The 24480-nt window shown below is 39.2% G+C and overlaps 2 protein-coding genes across 2 annotated transcripts in view; both read right to left on the reverse strand.

Annotated features, from left to right (window-relative positions):
* Positions 1-17904, reverse strand: part of LOC134061738 (sodium- and chloride-dependent GABA transporter 2-like) — a 36324-nt gene extending 18420 nt beyond the window's left edge. Inside the window, exons 1-12 of the mRNA XM_062517495.1 lie at positions 17831-17904; positions 17007-17267; positions 16715-16849; positions 16474-16614; positions 16249-16330; positions 15639-15683; positions 14822-14948; positions 13766-13900; positions 12497-12600; positions 8933-9057; positions 6691-6803; positions 2876-3013 (exon numbers count right to left, since the gene is read on the reverse strand). Coding sequence (XP_062373479.1) covers positions 2876-3013; positions 6691-6803; positions 8933-9057; positions 12497-12600; positions 13766-13900; positions 14822-14948; positions 15639-15683; positions 16249-16330; positions 16474-16614; positions 16715-16849; positions 17007-17250 — 1389 coding nt within the window. The 5' untranslated portion in view covers positions 17251-17267; positions 17831-17904. The remainder of the gene's footprint in view (positions 1-2875; positions 3014-6690; positions 6804-8932; positions 9058-12496; positions 12601-13765; positions 13901-14821; positions 14949-15638; positions 15684-16248; positions 16331-16473; positions 16615-16714; positions 16850-17006; positions 17268-17830) is intronic.
* Positions 17905-18673: 769 nt separating this feature from the next.
* mettl25 (methyltransferase like 25) overlaps positions 18674-24480 on the reverse strand; it is a 35011-nt gene continuing 29204 nt past the window's right edge. The window contains exons 6-12 of the mRNA XM_062517754.1: positions 23034-23128; positions 22380-22409; positions 22042-22115; positions 20862-20955; positions 19719-19793; positions 19551-19622; positions 18674-19253 (exon numbers count right to left, since the gene is read on the reverse strand). Coding sequence (XP_062373738.1) covers positions 19152-19253; positions 19551-19622; positions 19719-19793; positions 20862-20955; positions 22042-22115; positions 22380-22409; positions 23034-23128 — 542 coding nt within the window. The 3' untranslated portion in view covers positions 18674-19151. The remainder of the gene's footprint in view (positions 19254-19550; positions 19623-19718; positions 19794-20861; positions 20956-22041; positions 22116-22379; positions 22410-23033; positions 23129-24480) is intronic.

Genomic DNA, 24480 nt, shown 5'->3' on the forward strand with positions numbered 1-24480 from the left:
CATTAATATCATTGTCTCAACAACACTATGTCAGACTCTGCTTGTGGTGTACCACTGACTGGTATCTCTTGCAAAGGGGACAGGTTGGCTGCTATTGGCTCATTGCCATATGCGGACATGAGAAACACCCCACTGATCATATCCCTATATCACTGTTCATTCATCAAACTCTGCATGTGCTGTATTGTTTACTACAGTTCCTAAGTGGATATGACAGAGAAGTCCGCTATAATCATCAAACTGTTCACACTCTGCTTCTGCTATATTGTTGACTTATTCATTGGCAATGGGGTCATTCCGTGTCAAATCAGACAAAATCCAGGAAAATGGTTGCAGCACCGACTCGGATTTTCTTCAAAGTTTGTCTACACAATGTTTAGGTTCCATAACTAAAATCTGTAAAATATTTTTGCTCAATTCTATTGTTTTCGTTGTCTTTTTGCCCTTGCCTTTTTACACTCTCTAAATGACCTTATCTTGGAGGCCACGTTAAGGTACTCATATCTTAAAAAGTATAATTCCTAGCCTGACTAAACTTTATAGAATGGAAGACAAGCATGTTCTCAGTAAGATTCAATGATTAAATGTTTGTACTACAGTCTCATTGGTTGTACAGAAGTTCCTAGTTTCTGAAAAAACATGCAAAAAAAGTGATATTGAGGGTCTCAAAACTTTTTTATTGGGACACACCTGCCATCAATGAGTCTTTTCTATAGAAATATAATCCTTTGTTAATGTTGTCCCAAAATGTGAAGTCTCCAAATCAAATGAATTTGACAGTAATAAGGATAAAACAAGGCATGTTTGTATTTTTGTGTCATTTTCATGCAGCTGAAAAGCTATGTGGGGTAGGTAGTAGGATCATGAAAATCTATGTGGAAATAGAAAAGTATATGGACATGTAGTGTGTAAAGTTCTAATATTGCATCGAAGCCCCGTTCACAGAATAAATGCATGTAGTTAGAGGTGTTTTGGTAACACTAGAATAAACATTTACAATAAAAAAAGTGAAGTTTGGCACCCCCCTCTGGCAAAACCGTAGCATTTTGCTACTTTTACAAGGCATTAACTCTGGTAGCTATTTGAATGGAATGGAAAGGCTATATTTTACTTCTCGTATTCAAAAAGAAGCAGAAATTCCTAATACCTTGATATTGAAAAGGATAGCAAAAAAGCCACCAACTAATGATAGGCCTATTTTAGATTAATGGTTAAAACATAATTTCAAGTATATAATTCAGTGTATTTGGCATCCTTTTCAATTTCAAGGTATTAGGAATTTCTGCTTCTTTTTGAATACGGGAAGTAAAATACAGCCTTTCCATTCCATTCAAATAGCTACCAGAGTTAATGCCTTGTAAAAGTAGCAAAATGCTACTGTTTCGCCAGAGGGGGGTGCCAAACTTCACTTTTTTATTGTAAATGTTTATTCTGGTGTTACCAAAACACCTGTAACTACATGCATTTATTCTGTGAACGGGGCTTCGATGCAATATTAGAACTTTACACACTACATGTCCATATACTTTTCTATTTCCACATAGATTTTCATGATCCTACTACCTACCCCACATAGCATTTCAGTTACATGAAAATGACACAAAATACAAACATGCCTTGTTTTATTGTTATTATTGTCATGGTTATTTGTTGTGGAGACTTCAAATTGTGGGAAAACATTAATTAACTGCCGTATTTGAAGAGGAAATAGTGACTGATACCAAGTGAAAAAGATAAACAGTTTTTTAATACCCTTAATATCACACTTAATGCACGTTTTTCCAAAATTGAGGGCCCTTTCGAGAGTCAAGAGAAATTTAGTACAGACTTTAAATTGTTTACACATGCTTATTATGAGTTGATCTTCCACCCTAGAAAATTTGGGGAGGCTAGGGAACATATTCGTCAAGATATTAATGCCCAGACATGGCATGTGTTTTTCAAGCTGTAAAAATGAAAGAATTTCAAGGTCTAAAAAAGATATGAAGACAGATGATTTCCACGGAAATATTTCACAGGCCTTGGTTTTAGGACCCATTGATGATATACACAAAGTTTGAACAAAATCTGAGACGGTGCAGCAACAATCTTATCTGATTTGACACGGAATGACCCAATGCGTACTCAAAGTGTACTCACACTTCTGGCACTATGTAAGGGTTACTATATAGAACACTGGTCATTATCGAGAAAAAAAGTACCGACAGGGGGAATTGGACCCTGACACGAAGCGGAGGTGTCTTATTTCACCCAGAAAAAAAACACCCTTATAATAGCCTCAGGAATTGTCCTGCTGCAAACCTGCACTGCTGTTACAGAAACTCATTTGGAAGTACAGCATGGGAGGTGTTCCAGGTGTTCCAGGAGTATACTTCTAACAGGACCCCTGCTGGACCCCCTGCAGTTTGCCCACCGGGCAAATTATTGCACTCCCCCCCTCTTTTCAATTTTATATTGCATCTTGCTTGTGCCTGTTGAGGTGTCCACAACCATGGCAACCTTGACAGGGACAACAAGGAGGAGGAATTGCATTACCCTATCCCATCCATAGTGTCAATTTATTTGCAAATGTACATACTGTATTCGTTCTTATACATAGCCTTATTCTTCTGCCCTTCATTCTATTTTCACTTTACATTTTATTTGTTTGAGTGATTAACCAGAGTCAAATTCCTTGTTTGTAGTACAATCATACCATCCCCTTTTTGAATGTCTATGGAAGTTACCAAATATAGTCTTTGCCCCATAAAGGGCTAGCAAAATATAATTGTGTGTGAAACACCTTCAAAAGTATTTTTTGTGTTATAACATCAAAGTGTTCCAGATTTCAGATGAAATGTCATAGTTCTTTGCCTCTGTCTGTGTCGCTATTTACCTGTGTGATGAATGGTAGGCCAAAGAGGAAACACACAATGGCAATAACCAACACCAAGATCTCCCGTCTTCCCCGCTTCCTGAGCTCACCAGGAAACAGATCAGATATGGCTGTAGCCAGGCTTTCAACACACACAAACTAAAAAGAAAAATACAAGTTGATTAAAGTTCAGATCAATCAATTTCTGAAATGCATTCCAAATAATATGTATTTGCACTTGTATTAATCAGGAAAGGTATATCATCATCAACAACCGTTTTTTCATTAATTGACTGAGCATCAATCTCTTTTACAGCAATGCCCTGAGTTGCAAAACATATAACAACAATAACCAAAATAACAAAACAAGATCAATAAAAAGATACAGAAATCAAATAATTGTAATAATACATAAATAATCAAGAAAATAAAATCATATTATTATTATTATTATTATTAATAATAATAATAATAATAATAAATGTATGTATAAAAACAACTAAACATAATAACAATAATAATAATATAAAAGGTTTAATATTAGTCTAAGCAAGAACATTTTACAACAGCCATATCATTAATCATACCCTTGAATTGGTCTAGCGACACAAACCTATCTAATTTTAATAATTATTGCAATTTGTTCCATTTATTAGATGCAAAAAAATTAAAAGCTAATTTATCAAATTCTGATTTAATTTGAGGAGTTTGAAGAGATATAAATCCCTGTGAACGAGTATTGTGGCAGATTTATTTCATATTCCAAAGAGACTATGGGGTCAATCCATCTTCCCATAACCCAGAGTCTTATGTTCCAAGGGTAACTATCTCCCCCAGCTCAAGAAACTGTAATCTGGGCCCAGCATTGACAAGGTCCCCAGAGAGTTCCATTGATAATACTTTATGGATTGGGAGGGTTTAGGATAATCATGTTGATTGACATTATCAAAGTGGTTGCTAGGTTGTTGTCAGAGTAATTGAGATGGTTGTTATGGTGTTGCTAAAGTGGATGGTTGCTACTGGTTGCTAGGGTAATCATGTTGGTTACTATGGTGGTTGCTAGGGATAGTGACTATTGATAGGTTGTTGCTAGGGTAATTGAGACGGTTGCTAGGGTGTTGCTAGGGTATCCATAGTGGTTGCTAGGCTAAATAAGCGGTTGCTATGCTGGTCATCATGTTGGTTGCCACGTTAAAGGAATAGTTCGGAATTTTGGACATAGGACCTCATCCCCAACTTAGCTGGGGTGATATAGGTCAGTGGAGACTGTTTCCAGCACATTTCATCCAGTCCTTATAGTTGCAAGTGCTAGGCTAGTGCTGAGCTAATGCAAATCTATGGTAACATGCAAAACAGTCTTACCCACTTCACAGAACACCTGAGACAAATAAATTAAAATGTGCGACTCTCAATGTACATGTCTGTGTTGATAGAATAATGTTAGAAATAAAAGTTACCATTAGAAAGTTACCATTGACTTGCGCTAGCTCCGCACCAGTGTAGCATCTTAGTGGAATAGTCCTATGTCAGAACTATTCCACTAAGATAATGTTATTGGTTGCCAGATTGTTGTTTGGTTGATTGATATGGTTGCTAATAGGGTAGGTGGTTGCTATATGAAGTTGCATTATGCTAGTTGTTTTTTGGTAATTACGCTGGTTAGTGGTACAGTGCATTTTCATGCATTGTAGTAATAATAAGAAGCCTAGTGATAACAGTACAGTGTATTTTCATGCATTGCAATATAGATATTTTCAGTGTATTAACAGTGACTAGTGCAGTGCCCGTACAAACAATGTTTTCCAAGAAACTTGTTGCCAAATGACGTTGATGCAGGTAGATCATGTTAGATTGTGATAATGTAGAATCAAGCCTGTGCAGTTGATAGAGCTTTTTACTGTCTTTGCAAAGTAAAAAAAGTGAAGGGGAAAGGCGTTTGAGTTGCAGCTAATGGCAATATTAGACACATTACATACCCGTGGGTTTTTGCTGTTGTTGGGAAATGATAGCCTAAAGCTAACCGTGGCCTAAAGGCTGACCATGGCAGTGCCAGTGCTATGAACTCGGAAGTGATGTTTGAATGAATGTTATGCCCATAGCCGATGTCCAGATAGAGTCAAGAACAGCTGCTTTAAATGCTAATTTTAACAGAATGCTACCGACGTGTGTGTCGGCATTGCAAGATCAGCAACCTGATCAGGCAACAGAACCGCTAGGCAACCGCGGTTGTTGATGAGTAGCCTATGCAACCTTGACTTTAACAGCCTGCTTACCAACATGGGTGAATGTGTGTTGGACTCAGCATGTTTATCCAACATTAACAATCTTGAAACGGTCCGTTGTTTATGTGAGACATCGTAATTTCCATGAATGGCAACGCGTGAGTTTGCCAGCTTTTTTTGTTTGGAGTGAGTGAGAAGGGGCGTGGCTAAAGTGCGGAGAGCGGTGGAATTGTGGGATTGCGGTAGAGTTGTATTTTGCTTAATTTAATGATATCAGAGAATGTCTAATAAGGGGAGAACTGGCACTGTCCTTATACTTCCGGTTTTGAAATGGTTGCAGTTCCACGCTGGTTCCATTAGAGGCGCTCACATTTGGAGTGCAGAATGCATGGAGGTCTATGGAGCAATACCCCTCAAAATCCACTTTTCTCAAAATATAAATTTTTGTCAATTAATTTGAATGTTGTTTTCGAAAGGGGATGCAAAGAAATTACATATTGCGTGGTGTTTGATTTTTTAGAGTCACTTATTTGCTTTAAAACGTCTTTTAAAATGTAAATGACGTCATACACTCAAGCTTCATTAGCAGAATGCTAGCGTGGTATGGGCAACAACAACTCAACCTGTAAGAAATAGGACATAAGTACTCGTTCATTCAACTTTTGATCTATAACCCATGTTGAACTTGCAAAAACTACAATCAAATCTGAGATCTCTCAACGACAATTGGGTGAAAGAGCCAAATTCAGCCGTCTAGCTCCATAGACTCCCATTCATTCTGCACTCAGGCGACCGCCCCCAGTGGAATTCTGGTGGAACTGCAACCAAAAGTCATTACAATGGGACTAAATAGCGAGTGGCAAGGCTCTCCGTATACGGGCTCTGACGATATCTTTGTCATTTTTTGTCCAAAAACGACCAAACTGCACTGCACTCACGCATGTCATTAGCAAGACATGTGTCGGATTTTAGGTCAGTCGGATGAGTGGTTCGAGAGTTATGCGTGCCACACACAGACAGAGTGAAGCCCAACGCCCACCAGAAGCGGCGTTCAGCGGTGTTCGGCGGTCTGGGCTTGTCGCGCAGGATTTTAGAATAGTTTTCTATCTCTGTGCGGCTGCTGCGCGGCAGACGTTTCCAGTGGGCGATGCTCCATTGAAAACAATGGAATTCTAATTATTTTCGTGGCGCGGCGCGTCGCGTACGCTTCTGGTGGGCGATGGCCTTGACACACAGACAGACGTTCCTTGCATTAATAGATGGACAAAACTGAATAAATATGGATATTCAGTATGAACAGTAGACAGATATGTACAGTACAGACATGTGCAGCATAGTAACAGTAATAGAAGAGTAGTAAAAACAAGTGTATGTGCCGTATGAACAGTATAAAGAGCAGTAGCATATGGCTATACAAATACAATTACAGTATGGTATGTAAATTATAAGTAGGCTATATTTTTAAATAAATATACATACAGTATATGCCCTAGTGGTGTGATACTGCCAAATCTCATGACAGTACTACTGTATTTGACAAGATTGTGCATTTGGTGGTTTTCTCAATCATTCAAACAGGCATAAGACATGCAGCAAGAGAGGCAGGGCACCTACCTGGCTATCCAGACCAAGAAGAAGGAGCATGAGGAAGAAGAGCACAGACCAGAACTGAGCACCTGGGAGAAGAGCTAATGCTCTGGGATAAGTAATAAAGGCAAGTCCAGGACCTAGTGGGAAACAGCAACTCAGAATCAGGAAATCTTTGTAACTGTACTCACCACAACAAAGCAGTGCCATGTAATAAAGCTAATCTAAGGCGTATTACAAGAGGTGATGGTGTGTCACTGTATAGCCTAGAGATCACAACAGATTGGCAATCCTGTAGTTTGTAGCAAACCCACTGGTTAAAAAACAATAGTTCATAGTTAGTTCATAAGTACTTACAAGAACACAGACTGCATGTGCTCTTTTGGTAGATTAGCTGTGTTTTAGAGTTTAACATGTGCTTATCATGAAACATGACACATTTTTGTTGCCATGGTAATGAGAAGAGACATGAATTTCGCCGAGTTGCGTAAGAATGTTTTTAAAATTTTTTTTACTACTGACAGTACTCGATGACCTCAAACAACAGTGCAGCCGTAGGTTGAAAACTGAAAGTTACTTTATCATTGAAGTTCTCCTTTAAGTGTGTTTGAAAATCTATCTATCTATTAATGACAGGAATGTCTGTCTGTCAGTATGTGTGTCTGTTACTCACATACTTCTCACGTTCCCCACAACAGCCAACTTTGGGAAAAATCTGATGGTAAACTGATGGTAACTTCAGCAAGTGCTGCCACTGGTGTTTGAGGGACAACTAAGAAAAGTCTCAATTTTCCACACTGATCAAAAACAAGCACCAATGAATCACATTAATTTAGTATATCTCCCAGGCCTAGACAGGAGAGTAAAGCTAGCACTACATGGGTCTCTACTGATGGATGCTGATGGAGTCAGTATTAAATGACATGGACGTGTATCTTCCTTGGAACTGCATTTAAAACCATTGTTTTCAAGAAAGATGTGTTTGATGCACTTCCACAAGCATTTGGTAAGTGTTCAATGTTTCAATTTAAGTGTAATTTCACTGCTGGTTATGCCACTTGGAAATAAAAAAGTAGGCCTTAATGATTGCATCCCCGGGTCATTTTACAATCTCGATATGGTAATTCCTGTTGGAGCCCTGTGCAGGACTGTTTTCTTCATCCCGCTCCTGCTTATTTCTGACCATTAACGGCCGATCCCGCAACATGCGTGTTACACTCCCGCCCGCTCCCACAATGTGCAAGTCCACTCCTGTCCACTCCCGCAAAACTCTGAGAATATATGCCCATGTATAAGGTTGTTAATAGTAATAAATTAGTTTTATTAAATATTGTGCATCATCACATGCCACATAAAGATGTGATGACTGAAACATCAGCCTGCGAAGTCTGATGTTTCATTTCCATGATGGCAGTGTCACTGGATCTAAACAAACTTTCGAAGGGGCTTGAACATGTGGCATGATTTCTAGCTAGCCTATTGTTTTAAAATAAGCTATAGCCATGTTAAGGTTTTACCTGGTAGGCAGCAGCTTAGCCATATAATACGGATTCATTGGCAGGTGTAATAGAAAGAAACAACATTCCAGTGGATATTTCACGTCTTACCAAACACTGGTGGCTGTTAAGAGTGACGTTTTTTGCCTTAAAAATAAAGCCAAGACACATCCATGATTTTAGTTAAAAGCTAGCCTCTTTTAGGGAAACCCATGCTAAAACAAAACTCTGTAGTCACAAATGTGATTGTGTTGGTATAAATATGTGTATTGGTGTGAGTATGTGATTCCTACAGTGTAAAAATTCACTCCATCCTATCACTAGGCTGCATCCCGATCCTGCAGTGTTTTTTTTTATCTGCCCTGTCCAACCTGCAGCAAACTGCCCACTCCCGCAACATTTGCATTAGGTCCCGCGGGACTCAATCCCAATGCAACCCTCTAATTCATATCTCCTGACGGAATTACAGCATAGCCGCTTTTATACACAGCAATCAAGTTCAACTTAGCATAGCACTCAATGTTAAACTCCAAAACCTCTGCTTAGTACGATTCCTCAATAGTGAATCATTTTGACAGTACATTTTATTGAAAAACTTGTCTAAGAGTTGTCTACTACCTGCAAAAAAGCCTGTTCTAGAAATATACAAGTAATTCTCAAGGACAACTATGTTCTACAGACTATGATCTACTGTGCCAAACTTCCTGACTTATTTACTGATGATATACAGTGACATGCAATATAGAGTTTCAAATGAAAAGATAAAGGCCTACCGCTACTAACAACCTCGGCCATGTCAACATTCAGCTGATGACACATGAAACCCAGCACAGAGAAGACGGCAAATCCAGCAAAAATACTTGTGCAGCTGTTGAGTATGCAAAGCCCAATGCAGTCTCTGTGGAAGAAAGTAAATCAAGCAGGGTGTAGCAATACATGTAGGTGGAATGTTTATTATAATCAGCTATTATAACAATAATAATAATACTACTAATAATAATGACATTTTCTTAAAACGGGTACAAATTTACATAGGTCGGTTTGTGATTACAGATCTGAATTGATTATAGGAAAGTATAGAGTTAATTTTTTATATTACACTGAAGATTATTCCAGGAAGCATACCAAAACAACAATAACAAAAGGGCGACTTTCCAAACTCAGAGTCGATACAAGGAACCTTGAGCATCAAACAGTCATTTGATCTGGTCTGATAGGGACCAGAATTCCAAACAGTCTGAAATATGACCTGGTAATTTCCCAGCAATACCTTTGTATATAAACAGATACCAATGACTTTGTCTCCTCTCTGTCAAAGATGACCAACCCACTTTATCATAAAGTAAGTATAGTGTAGAGTAGACAACACAACTGCCATCTTGGCAGTAAAAACTGTCCCCATACATTTCAATACAGGTTTCTTTAAGCACCTTTGTCTCCTCCCTCTTACAGGGGTTTTTAGAATTCTGGCAAACAGACAGTTGGCGCAAATTTGTGGCAAGGTCATATTTTCACATGCAAATTAGATTTGAGGAAAACTTCTGGTGGGCTTGAGGTAAAATTTGGGTGGACTTGTGGTTAAGTAAAGTTGATCTGTATAGCATATTGCATAGCCTACACAGAGGTAATTCAATGTGCTTTACATACTGTAAACAGTAATAGCAAATAAAAGCATAAAAGGGCAATATTCAGTTGAGGCCTTTTTGATGTCATCTAAAAGTAGGTTCCAGAGCTGAATCACATAGCAATTCTAGACATATACATGTACAGTAGGTTATGGTTATGGTTATGGTTATGGTTATTTAGCAGACGCCTTTGTCCAAAGTGACATACAAATAAATAACAATACAAATTAAATAACAGTGAACAATTACAAAAAAGGGAGAATAGCAATATTATCAATAAAACAATCAATTAAGCACTAACCTAATGAGAAATAAAACAATGAAATGAGAATAGCAATCAAATAAGTCACTCAGTTAATTATATATAGCATGGTATGGCTAAATTTAAGGACAATAGCAGAATAAATGTCAAATTCTAACAATGGACAAATTATAAGTAGGTCTAGAAGGGGAGTACTGCTGAAGCATGTCTGAGAGGCAATAAGCTCCTGCTCCGTCTTTCGTTTGGCTCTTACCGAGGGCGGTCCCATTTTTCTTCCTCTCCTCCCCTTACTCTCCCCTCTCTGCTTCTCCTGTCTTGTCTGTCTTGTCTAATCTATGTTATACTCTGTTACTTTGAGAGACTCTCTCTGCACTGCTCTTCAAACTAAACCCATGGAATTGATCAGCTAGTCTCTCAAAGCAATTGATACCATCTTCTCGACAAGAAGAACAGGTATGGGGTAACCTGAAATTACTGGCGGAAGTGGATATGCCTTCATTCAGCCCCCCATCCCCCATCCCCCATCCCACGCCTTTGCGGCTTTATTCCCCCGGCCTGACAAGCGACCTGTGACCAGCGCTGAATTATGGCTGCAGGACCAGATGGCTGCTACCTGCGCTGGGCTAACCCCCCCCAGTTGCAAATTGTGTGCTCTCATGTTGTAATGTGTGATGATTATGTGCTTATGCTGAGGTGTTTTTTTCCTGCCCCCACACTGTACTCTCCACAGGAGCATAGTGCCAGCGTGAACTTGAAAGGGACCAGTACTCAAACATAAACCTTGTGTTTCTGTGGTTTGAGTGACTGAAGCGTCACTGCAACAGAAAGACTACTGACAGCCCCTATAAAACCATCATCCGTGAACGGCACCTCAGTTGGATTTTGCGACAGCTCAGTGATCTCCACACCGAGGAGGCCTCCACTGAAGGACCTGCACCCAAGAAAGCTGCAGTTGACTCTGAGGAGAGGGAAAATGTACCTATGGCAGATGCCATGGACGAAGTTGAGATGTACTCGACTTGTAATCATGCAATGTGGGACGACAGAGATGTTTTGGGCGGGTGGAGAGATCAGCAACTCAACTACCCAAAGCTTAGTGTCCTTGCCCACGGCTTTCTTGCCATTCCAGCTGAGTGAGTGCAACTTCAGTGCTGCTGGCAGGACCATCGACCAGAGAAGGACAGCCTTGAAGCCATCCACCGTCGATGCAATTCTTTTTGTACATAAAAACATGGATTAGCCTGAACTAAAATGGTATGAGTGATTTCCATGTCAATAAGCTATTGTGCTAGGCTATGCTAATGTTATCGCTGGGGACACTCGTGTTTATTTGAATTTCATTTAGAGATATGCCCACAGAACCTGTTGTTAGCTTTTTTTGGGGGGGGGGTGTTCTGTTAGTTTGGGCCATTTTTGGTAGGGTATGTGTTTATTTGGCTGAATGATTGGACTTGTGTGCGCCTGTGTGATGTATGTGTAATTTATATGAGAAAGAAATAAGATTTTAACTTTGTCAGGCTCGGGTCGGGCTCAGACAAACATCTCAATGCCTGTCGGGTTCGGTTACTGCTCTGTCGGACGCGGGCCGGGCTCGGACAGAAAAATGTGGCCCGATCCGCACTCTAGAGTGTATATGTATGTATATGTGTGCAAACAGCGGATATGTAGGACAGACGAGTGCCGATAGGGCACCAGTCACGTGCGGTCGTAGCTAGACTGTCACACACCCCCGCACCTCTGGTCTCACGCCAGCAGGTGGGAGAGGAAGCAGTGTCATTCATCCCCAGGACATGGTTGATGGTGGGGTCTGTTGGACTCTCTGTTCCTCTTCCATTTGGCATATGTCCAGGGCCGGGCATTGGGACGAGCAGACACAAAAATGCCTGCCAATACAGCAGCATCAGCAGCAGAGGCAGGGTTGTGTTCCCGTAGCCACACCCGGAGCTCTGGAGACAGGAGACGGAGAAACTGCTCAAGGCAGACTAGTTCTTGTTTTCCATTACTGGCCCATTTGACTCAAGAAGTTCGCCATTACTGTCTTGTGGTGTTGGCAAAACTAACCAGAGTGGTGTTGACAAATTTGTCGCCAGAGATTCACTAGAAGTTTTCCATTACTGTCTTGTGGTGTTGGCAAAACTAACCAGAGTGGTGTTGACAAATTTGTCGCCAGAGATTCACTAGAAGTTTGCCATTACTGGATATCTGTGGTGGCAAATCATTGGTGAACACATTTGCCACTAGTGGCAAATTTTTACTGTAATTGTTGCCAGAACTTTGCTGGAAGCTTGCCTCTAGTGGGCAACATTAGCAAACTTGTGACAACATTTTCTAGTGAACTCATTTGTTTGCCATAAAACATCCATTCATCATTTGTTTCAAATATGCTGCAAACATTTTGGTTTTTTTTGTATTGGCCTCTATAAAGTCTCTAAAGTTACTAAGTTACTAACCTGTAGCAGTTGTTGTTGTATTTGTTGTAACTCCCGAGAGCAGTGAGAACACCCTGGCAAACAGCATAAGAGAAAAATACCTGTGTCCCTCCATCAACCCATACCTGAAGAGATAGAAGGTAAAAGGAGGGTACGAAATTATTTTTTAAAAGACAATCTGGTCTTCTTCACTTGGACGACATACTAGAACTGAATTATTTCATGCTGTCCTGGGGGTAATGGGGGGCCCTGTCTCATACCTCTTTCATAACTAATTGCATTTCAATTAAAACTTTGTCATGTAACATTCCCATGCTCTGATCTCTTTGAATTTTGTCTTTGTGGGTAAGTCTATGTGTGACTAAATTAGATTCAGAGAAATGCATTTGTCATATACTGTATGCAATAACAGTGTACAACTGGTAGGGAAACGTACAGCTGGTTAACTTGAATAAATAGAACAGATAAATGATTCATATTATCAACAATGAAATTCCATATGAAAAAGTAATGAATGAATAAGCATAGATTAAATACATATAATAATATTAATAATAATAACTAGATGTAACGCAGAACAACAAAAAACAATGGTTCCGTGTCATCCTTATGGCTTACATGCCTATCAAGTTTTGTGCGTCACGGTCTTTCAGCGTCCCGGGAATCCTTGACGGAAAATTACTAACCAAAAAAAAAACTCCGACAGCCATAATAATAGAGGGACAGTATATGCCAAAGAAGCTATTACTGATCGCATGGGACAACAGTTGGAACCGCCACATTAATTAAGTCCAGGGTTTTCATTGATGGGGGACATGTCTCTGCTTTGAGGAGTGTTATGGCAATGTAACGTCGTTCTTAAGGCCCGTACACACCGAGTCCGATTTTTTTAGTAGTGCTTGCCTGTATACTGTACGTGTACTGTCATGCAGGGAGGGGAGAGGATGTGGTCTCTGGTAAATCAAGAACTCTTAAGCAGAGTTGAATATAGAGAGGTGATATTACAATTACCGGCTTATGTTGAATGTGTCTATGGTACTGCCAACTGTGGGAAACTGATTTAGGCAAATTTAGGTTATTAAACTTTAAGGAACAAGCTACAATGTGAGATAGAAGTGGGTGCCTGACTATGTATATGACTGTATATTGTGCCCTGTAAGTAACAGGGAGTAAGAGAAATAACATAAGTAGGGGGTGATGTGAGATACTACATTATCTCCAAGGACTATGACATTTACCAGATACAACAATCAAACACCAGTCAGTATTTTATTTGTTCTCAGGGCTTACCTGAATTTTTGCAAGCTTTGACAGGTTTGGATAGAGGTAATATTTAATTCCAGTCATAGCACCTGGCAAAGTCACCCCACGAATTACGAGGATGAACAACATCAGATAAGGAAAAGTGGCTGTGAAGTACACAACCTGCAACACACAAAACAATATTAATTTAATCAGAGTCTTGAAGGGGTGTTGACATACTTACATGATAACCACTGAAAATGTATAAATGAGCAAATTTACAGAGAAGCTGTGGATGTAATGAAAAAAATGTGTCCTCCTCAGCAATACACTTCGCAAGTGTTTTTGTTTCCTCATGCCATGTACTTTCTGTTGATACTGTATGTGTCTCCACCCCTCACGTCATGTCACTTCCTCTCATTGCCTGTTTCAGCCAAGTCAAAACGTCGCAAAATGTTTGTTTCGACTTTAACAGTGGTGCATGCATTACTCTGTTGTGTTGAGCAAGCACAATTGGAAAGGCCATGGTGTGCACTCTTTTAATGAGGGTACTTTCCATAAGATCATCTCTCATTGCAAATCAAACCAGTTATTAGGCTAACTGAAATAGAAACCATGCCTATCTCAAGGTATAGTGAAGGGTATGTGATGACATGGGACTATTTTAATTCCAAAGGCTAAGGGAACTTTATCGGGATGCATAGTACCCTGGATCCATGAAATAACTTCCAAGTCTGAGGAAGAGTCATACGGCTCAAACGTAACTTGAATTCTAAACTAAGAGAATCTCGAACCTTTTACTTCACTTTGGAGCCATGAAATAACTGGCCTTCAAAAATAAAATGGCCTGCTTCTATGGGAATTTAACAAAGGGGCATGTATGCCCCTGTATTCTAACAAAGAACATTTATTTATTTACAATACATTATTCATTCACAAAGAAAATTGGTGTCCTTAAAGGTTTTTTTTTTTTTTTAAAGCATTACGATCAATTTCAAAAACGTTCAACTATATGTGTGTATATGCGTGTGTATAGCAGTTGATGTGCAATAACAACTCCATTTATGACTTTCAAATGAAGCTTACTGTAGCCTACATGCTCACCTTGCCTGTGGATTTGATCCCCTTCCAGATGCAGAAATAGCAGATGATCCAGACAAGAAAGAGACAAAGAGCCAGGTCACTGTTTATATGACCCAGACCTGTGTCTTCCTGCCGTAACAATCGAAATCTGAAGAAAAACATGTCATCTTTTTGTCAGCACACAAACACACACACTGAAAAATGTGTATACCGTATAATTCATAATTGTGCTACTAATCGTACTCCTGTGATCAGCAATGTAACTTTTTAGTGCTCTACTGGTTTTACCAACCTAAGATAGGCCACATGGTCTTGTGATCAAGTAGATCACCGATTTGGTGTTGCATGAGATAAGTCCTTTTATTGGAATCTCTTTTCCTGTGTAAGGGTGTTTAAAACTACTACAGTGATAAGCATTGACTACAACAACCATAGCAACACCATCTGGAATTGCCATTAAAGGTGGTTTGATGTTGGTTCTGGAGGTAGATATGAGTGTATACCAATGTCTTGTTAGTATTTTCTGCAGTTGCTGTGAACTTTTACAATATTCAGTTGTATAACTTGCTGGTTTTGATTCGTTCTGGATTTATTCTGTAATCAATCTGTTAGCTAATTAGCTGGTTTTACAAATAATCTGTTGACAATGTTGACTGCAATTTGTGGTTAAGCTTAAGCTTATGCTTATGGTTAGGGGTTAGATTTGTTGATGCATAGTCAACAATAACATGTTAACATGTTAAATTAAAAAGATAAAAGATAGATCAATAAATAATCCTATTTATAAATAATACATTTATAAATAATCCTTTTCAAAATAATCAAAAATTCAACATACCGCCAGAATTCTTCTTCAGGACTAACAGCAGCACTATTGTCATAACTTTAAAGAGAACAAAGATGTTAAACAGCAGTTTAAAATGGTTAAAGAGTTACTTCACCCCATAACTCCACCCACTTCACATTTCTGAAAAAGGCTTTCAAAATGGCCGAGACGTTCTGAAATTTGGAGAGGGAGTGCAGCACTGCTGCAACCAATCAACCATGGTGATTTCGTGTCAATCTGGGAATGAGTGCTGCAGGCATGGCTTATCACAGGTAGGCTAATCAGGGCAGCAGGTGTTGGGGCGTTTCATTCCTAATTTGTAACGACCCGGTGACGTAGTGTTGGACGAGAAGTACAGGACTTCATCAGCATTCCAATAGCATTTTGGACCAACATGCCATGGCATGTTTCAAACTGTAGTATGCGCGGAGAGCATTATCTCCAATACAAAATCAGACGAAATGTTACTTTTGCCGATAAACACGATTTTTTATCAATATTAACCCTGGTAATAGTACAGTTCACCACTTATGAGTATTTTCAATCAATCAACAGCTCAAAAAACATATTTTAGGGTGCAGTGACTCTTTAACAGTTGGAGGTGTGATTTTAAAAACATTACCTATAGTCATCAAGGTCTGTGTCATTATAGTCATAACGCAGAAGAGTAGTTGTGGAAAAGTTCAAAGTGGTCGCACAGTTTTCTGGCAAAAACAAATATGTTTCAATACAACATTAATCAATCAATTAAAGAGGAAGAAATAATGAGTATAAATTCAACAGCATTTGACATGATGTTTTTAGTTCATTGCGTTTTAAATGGTTTATTAATTATGTGGCACCATACCTGTATTCCAGGGGTTGTTACAGTTAGCCCAGGGTAGAGAATGCTTAAAGGAGTTGTATAGGTAGATGACAGCCCAAGCTAGTACCACAATGTAATAAATATTGAGGTACGATACAATCACCTGAGAGGCAATTCCTATCCCTAAACATAAAAATTGAGAATAAACACAGAGGAAAACACAGAAGTTCAGGCAGGGTTCACCCAGCCTAACATCAAGTCTGAAAACCACCACCTTTCCCACCTTCAAACATGGGGCAAATCTTGCGCCAGGCAGTGACTCCACCCTCACTGGTATACTGCCCTAGGGCTGTCTCCAGGAAGAAGATGGGAATTCCACAGAAGAAGAGGAATACAAAGTATGGGATAAAGAAAACTCCTGAGAGAGAAATATGAGAAATAGAATATTTGTGAAATGCAGACATTAGCTCCATAACCTGTACATGTAATGACCATGTCAAGCTTAAGTAGGCCTATGCATGCAATTTGAGAACCTTTCCTAGCCTGTAGGAATCTATATTTGATAATCTTCTTACCTCCGCCATTTTTATAACAGAGGTATGGGAAGCGCCATACATTGCCCAACCCAATGATCTCCCCAGCCATGGCGAACAGAAACTCAGACTTGTTGGCCCATTTGCCCCTGGGCTGCTGTGTGCTGCAGTGGCCACTATTCGGGATGTCAGAGTTCATCGTTGCCCCGAAAGAGTCTCCTGTGTGCGATGTATTCATGGGCTCCTCCCTCTCTTCCTGTTGAATCCCTTCTGCACCGTTGATCATGTTTGTGGTTGAAATGTCTGAAGTTCCAAAGAAGATAGGCTTGAAGTAAGTTAATGATGGTTTTCAATCCCTGGTAAATGAGTCATGCAAACAGGTTTCAAGCTCCAGAAAAAAAACATGCACAGATGTTTGCTGATGGGCATCTCATGCACATTCCATTATTTCACATCATCAAAACAACCAGATTGTAGCCTACACAACATTACGCACCAATGCTTGGTAGGCTAAATCATTACAATAGCCTAAATAGGTTAAAGCCAAGTAGGCCTAACCTCTGATTTAACAAATTGTCTCTCACAGAAGACTACCACAGAATATCGTCTACCATAAAATAATTTCATTATCAGTAGTTTCTGGAACACATGGTGACTTCCACAGCAAAGACGCTGGCTTGGAAGAAGTTCAGAAGTTTGATACTCACAGAAAGGCTAGTCGCTCTCGTAATGTTACGCTATAACGCGCCCACAAAAACATTCATTTCATTTTAGGGTATTTGTTATAGTGCAAGTGCGTTACTTTGTTTATTTTCCTATGCCCCCACGCACAAACGTTATGTAAAACATAATTTGAAGTGACCTACCATCCAAGTCCTTGCCCGAATTGTCTCACACTAAATTTCAAGGGGTGGTGCTCTTCTTTCGCAAGATTTACTAGGGTTGAGAAAAAAAACAAGGGGTGGTAGCTTACTACAGTACTAGGCTGCTATTACTACTACTACTACTAGTGCTGCAACGCGCGCGCACGCACACCCACACACACGCACAGATGAAAAGGACTGTTTTTGTCTAAATACTCTGGTTGCTATTAGCCGCATTGTGGATAAGCCACAAGACAGGGTTTTATGCAAGTTAAAAGTAACAAAACCATATGAATACCATATTAACTGTCCCTGTGTATTAACCTTAGAACTGGACAATTAGAGGGAAAGATCAGTTACAACACTGCATAAACACAAGAAGAATATAATTCTTCACAGATCCATTCTTGTAGGCTACGCTAGTCAATAGAATGATACACATGTAGGCAAATTAGCTCTTGCAAGATGATGCACAGAGTGTGCATTTACACTAATTAAGTAAAAACATCCATGATTGCTTTGGCATGATGCTCTAACGGTGAAGTTGAACAAAGGTAAAAAAGTGTCCTAATTTGGATAATGTAACTGCAATATACCATCTGAAAAAACGTTTGTATGATTTGTTATACATGAATTCGTATTCAAATATGCAAATGATCTCATTAACTATGCATGATATAAAAATGTTCCAAGCAGAAATGGATCCTATGCGAAAAAGTACTATAGAATCAATTAAGAAAAGTTTAGCAGTGACCTTAATCAGATGATCTGAGTTTTGCCCTGTCTAATAGTCCTCACTAAGGAACCAGAATAGGGTGAATGGCAACTGTACAATTTAATCATGTATTATGGTTGAACTTTTATTGTTTTACTTTTCTGCAGAGTAAAAGCTTGTTGCAATACAGTACATCTGAGTTTCATTTTGCACAATTGGTCAAACCACAGCCTATCTAAATATTTTCTGGTCACACTCAAAAGATGTTACCAGCTTTTTTGTGTATCTGCAAATGACAAGCAGCACCAGAGTACTTTGATGTGAAAATACATTCTTGGCATGCAAAATGCACATACCATTGGTACATACCATAGGTTTAAAAAAAAAAAAAGATTTAAGATTTTTCTCTTAATTTATTTCAAAAAGAAATAACAATATTTATAAAGATAAAATATACAAAACAATAGCAGCAACAAAGAAAATAATATTCTATCATGTTTTAACTTCATCAAAGAACTGATAAAAACAAAAATATAATGTTCATTAGTCCAGTTGAGGCAACATGCCTGCCAGTTAACTTATAAGATATGTAATAGCGTAGCCTAAATGTCATGAAGACTTGATGTCGGTCTTTAGTGCAACCAGTCCATAACATCTTGGTGACTTGACTGGATCAAAAAGCTGCACCAGGGCACAGAAGGAAACATTCTCCTACAAAAGAAAGGGAGGTTGTCAGGAAAACCTCACTTTAATCATATCCATTCTTCATACTTAATTATGCACACACACACACACACACACACACACACACACACACACACACAAAGTAAGACAGGTCTCATGTTTCAACATTGTACATAATCATCCTATCTTCAAAAAACTAATATGTAGAGATAAATCCACCCCGTCCCCCTTTCAAATTACAGTGACGCTATTTCACATTCCATTACAGCAAAACAAATTTAAAACAAGCTCATGAACACAACTTGGGTAAACTGTCAGTTCTACCTGCTCTTTCAAGTAGCATAGCCGATCAAGGAGAATAAGACCTTCGATACAGGGGGCCAACGTCACCTTCAGCTGCATAACAGAACAGTGTTATAAAAATGCTAGCACATTCTCACAGTATTATTACATTCTAATCCAACTCATTTAGAGGAAAACTAATCAACTTACCCTGTTGAAAGCCAACATCTCACATATCCTGTGTTTATATTGATCATGATATTCTTGAATGTCTCCATCGGAGAGCTGCATACATAAATAAAAAAACAGTGAAAGTGTGTTTGTGGGAGAGAGTGTGTGGGAGAGAGAGGGAGTCACTATTTATGTCTACAAAGATTAAAAAAAAAAAAAAAAAAAAAACAGTTTGGGACATCAATGTTCTAGTATTGAGACCTCACGTTAAATGAACTGTATTCAAAATTGCGTAATTGGTTCATCCAAGGGGCAGCCGTGGCCTACTGGTTAGGGCTTCGAGCTTGTAACCGGAGGGTTGCCGGTTCGGTCCCTGACCAGTCCACGGCTGAAGTGCCCTTGAGCAAGGCACCTCATCCCTCACTGCTCCCCCAGCGCCGCTGGTTGGGCAGGCAGCTCACTGCTCTGGGTTAGTGTGTGCTTCACCTCACTGTATGATCACTTTGTGCTGTGTGTGTTCACTAATTCGGTTAAATTGGGTTAAATGCAGAGACTGAATATCCCTCTCGGGATCAAAAAAGTATATATACTTAACCCTCTGGTCATTTTGGTGATGTGAGTACATGGTAAACATTCATGGAGACTAGACAACAGAGATGACAGTACTGAGATAAAGCTACAGTACTGAGATAAAGCTAAAGTACAGTACTGAGATAAACTAAAGTACAGTACTGAAATAAAGCTCCATCTTCAATCACTTTCAGGAAGAAAAAGAGAACACAGGGCTTTCTATGCCCAGTATCCTACTTTCTGCAGTGCAGTCTCTTTTGGCTTGGATGGATTTAGTTTGCAGAGCTAGGATAAGTATTTAGATGCATTCTATGTGTCACTGAAATGTTGCTTACTCCTCTTGTACTATGCAGTCCCACTTGTTGGAGTTATCCTCTACTGTTTCCTCAGACAGAACAGAGAGGGCTAGCAAGTCCACAGGTGGATGAGTAGTGGTACACTTTCAACTTGCCCATTACACATTTATCTAATAAAATATAATGTAATGTATTCTTTAATTTAAGAGTAATGTTGAACAAAATCAAATCAAATCTGCAGACTTTGGTAGAGCACACGATACATACAGAAAACATAGCATATGTGATTTATTCATATATTTCCAACATTGCTAACCTTTGACTCATCCAGCTCAAGCTTCCTGAGGGCTCTCCTGATGTAGTCCACAAAAGAGGAAGCTTTAGAATACACGTTGCCCACCCGCTTCTCGCTGTTAAATCCATAAACACAGAAAGTTCAGAGAATCATACTGGACTCATTTACCATTGAAGCCTGTACTAAATGACCTCAGATATTTCAGATAGAAGATATTTTTCAGGAAGTATATCATTTCTTGAAAACCCTACTTGGAATCTGGAATCTCTCTGCTGGGTCAAGCCCACTGGGTCATTCCACCTCAATTCAACGGATTTTAGAGAAACGTTCTGCTTGACCATCTCAGATTTGCTTCAAACTTTTACCTTCTAAAGAGTAACCATTTAAACTAACTTAGCCAAAACATTAGCTGATATACCTAATGCATCAGGAGAAAAAAAAACATTTGAACATGGTACCTTTCTTTGGCACATTTGCACGCTCATTTAAATCTACAGCAAAGTTCACATTTTCTGTGAGTAATGATTGCTACCCATAGATTCCACATGCACATTTGTAAGCCGTACGTCTTGATGCTGACTGTGTAACAATCTTGTGAAATCAGAATCACAATTTATAAGCAAATTGTTTGGCAAATGGCTGTGTCTCTCTACAGATGTGTTTAAGCTGTCTTTGTAATTAAGAGGTGTAATATCGCATTTTTGTTGGAATTACAGAAAACTGAAAAATATTCACGTCGGATTTCATCCCCCCGTAACAGAGGTCTGACGAGCTACACCAATGAAATGAACACACCTCCAGAGAGAGTATGAAATGGGCTTTCAGAATGAATTTTCAAGATGGTATTATGGTTTCAGTTATTGAAATGTTATTTTTGAAATGTTGGTGTATTACAACAATAAATTGCTGATGTCACTAAATAGTAACATCTAGTGACATTAAATAGTGACATCAGCAATTTATTCAGGAAATTAGTTCATCACCCAGCAAGTATATCAAAAATGAAATGAAAATTAAATGAAAAAATAGCACAAAAAACACAGTCAGTATATGCTTTAAAAGGATATTCCGCCATTTTTGGAAATAAGCTCATTTTCCAGGTGGAAAATGAGCTTATTTCCAAAAATGGCGGAATATCCCTTTAAGCTTAAACTATGCTGTCAAATGTTTGACAAAGTGTTGACAAAATTGTCACTCATACCTCTTGTGTGCACCATAGTGATCCTGAAGGATGACGTGTAGAACAGCACGGTAGAACAGCGACTCAACTGGAAGCTGATGAGCAGAAAGCCAGTCAGTGTTAAACCAGCGATCCCCAAAATGGCAGTAATGTTATGTTGATTTCAGGGCCACTGTAGGGCTATGGTTGTGAGCAAATAGCACTCTTCCATTTTACTCTCTACTGATAACGCAATGAAATCCCATATTTTGGCACAGCATTTTCAACATATGCCTCAGATGAATGTTTTAACTTCCATTAGTTAGTGATATGCTTCATCAAAGGAATATAATATCAGTAAGAATTGAAAATTGCCTTACTCCACCACCGACTGTCACTCTCTCCAAGGCCTTAGAGGGATAGAAACGACGAAAAAGTATGATGCAGGGATAAAAATGAGGTTAAGAATTAATTGAAAGTGACTTACACAACACATACAAATGTATGCCATCATCATTGTTGTACTGTATATACTATGTACTGCCTCCACATGATCTCTTTCTATTCAGTAAAATAAATTACCATAGTTACCAAAAACGTTACCATAAAACTCTCAGTAGACCCGTGTAAAAGTTGTGTGCCTACTTTAAGAGTGTGACATTACTCTACATAGTTTTTAAATTAAATTAAATTAAATTAAATTAACATGGATCCCATTCATAAAGACAATAAAAGAGGGAAATATCCACGGGGATGAATACGTGTTATAGGCACTGTAATGGCAAGACACATGGATATTCTTGTAGATGCACCAAAATGAAAGGCCTGCAGCACATGGTTAGGTGGGTGCTTGGGTAAGATGGTGGGTAAATAAAAGAGGCAGATAACACTCATTTTGTACACCACTGTCTTTGCAGGAGAAAATGACTCACGCTATAACTTGAGACAAAATGCATGAGGTCATCCAACCCATAGATTCCAGATTAGTCCTAGTGATCACAATATTCTGAGCATAATAACTGAGCAGGACCCACCAGGCATGCAGACATCCTGGCATTCCGGCCACAGAAGTAATTCTGATCCCTTAGATACTGGCTCATGGGAAAACCACAAACTTCAGTCCCCAACTCTGTACCAGCAGGAAAAAGAATACACTGTAAGCAAACACTGTAGTTGACTGTTAATAATTGAAGCAAGGTTACCTTTAGGAGATACCTAACTGTCCAATCTCTATATTAACCTGTTTATCAATATTTTTTGGATCATTGGTGTAGAAAGTGGCAGAAAATGTGAACCGTGGAAAAGTCAAAAGATTACATGAGATAGTTCACTAGATAGAAGTCATAATATAACCGCTTGATTCCAGCTTGCTCTAAACCAAGTAAAAAAGAAGTGTGATTTTACTACAGCTTAAAGTGTTTAAAGTAAATGTTTTTGCTTAATCCTTTAAAGAACGATTGTTTAGCCTTTAAAGTGTTTTAGTCAAGCTTATAGAGTAATGATGTGTTAGAGTTTTAAGTGTAATAGTTTCTGGGTAGAGCCACGTAGGCAACATCCATGTGCTGTGTCTGAATTTTAAGTGTGAAGAGTTGTGGAAAGCCACAGAAAAAGAAACAAGAGATGGACAAACAGCTGACTGTGATAAAAGGTGATAGATTGAGGTTCAGCTGGGGAAATACAAAAGCATCCCGTTACCGGGGCTCCAGACACGCACAGCTCTCCACCACCTCTTCTGTACTTCATCGACTGAGAGCAAGAAGTTTTTTATTTAGTGTGCTTGCTGCAAGCAAAGCACACTATTGTTATCCGTGCGTTTCATATTATTAGTGTGCTTGCTGCAAGCAAAAGCACACTATTGTTATCCGTGCGTTTCATATTATTTATCTTAAATCCAACTTTTGTCTCCCTATCTTGTCCTAGGGATTTGGAGCTAGAGACGCCGTTCCACCTCTCACGCGTGCGTCCTGATGCGAGGATGGTGGCTTGTATACAGCTTTTTGATACGCCTTGTCGTTCTCCCGTTATTCCAGTTTTTCCGGTCGATTTTTTCCCATAGGAATGAATGGAAAAGCGTTTTTTGAGCGCTGATGCCCACACATTTTTCCACCTGTAGCCCAAACCGTAAGACATAAAGTCATGAAATTTGGTACACTGATAGAAGAGACTACCCTGATTGACACCACCAGGTTTTATGCTTGCCACTCTCACGCCCTAGCGCCACCAACTGGTCAAAGTTGGAAAACATGTTAATGCCCGTAACTTTTGATCCGTATGGCCGATTTTTATAAAACTTATACCATTGGAATCCTCTGACTCAGCTGATTCCAACGCACCATGTGACGTCATTTTCCGCCATGATGGATTTTCCACCATTTTGAATTTTGTCCAAAGTCAAAGTAAAGCAACTCTGGCCGCATAGTTCCTCCGATCGTCATGAAACTTGGCACGCGTGATCTACAGACCAAGGCGGATTAACCGCCT

This window comes from Sardina pilchardus, chromosome 17, assembly GCF_963854185.1.
Source record: "Sardina pilchardus chromosome 17, fSarPil1.1, whole genome shotgun sequence".
NCBI lineage: Eukaryota > Metazoa > Chordata > Actinopteri > Clupeiformes > Clupeidae > Sardina > Sardina pilchardus.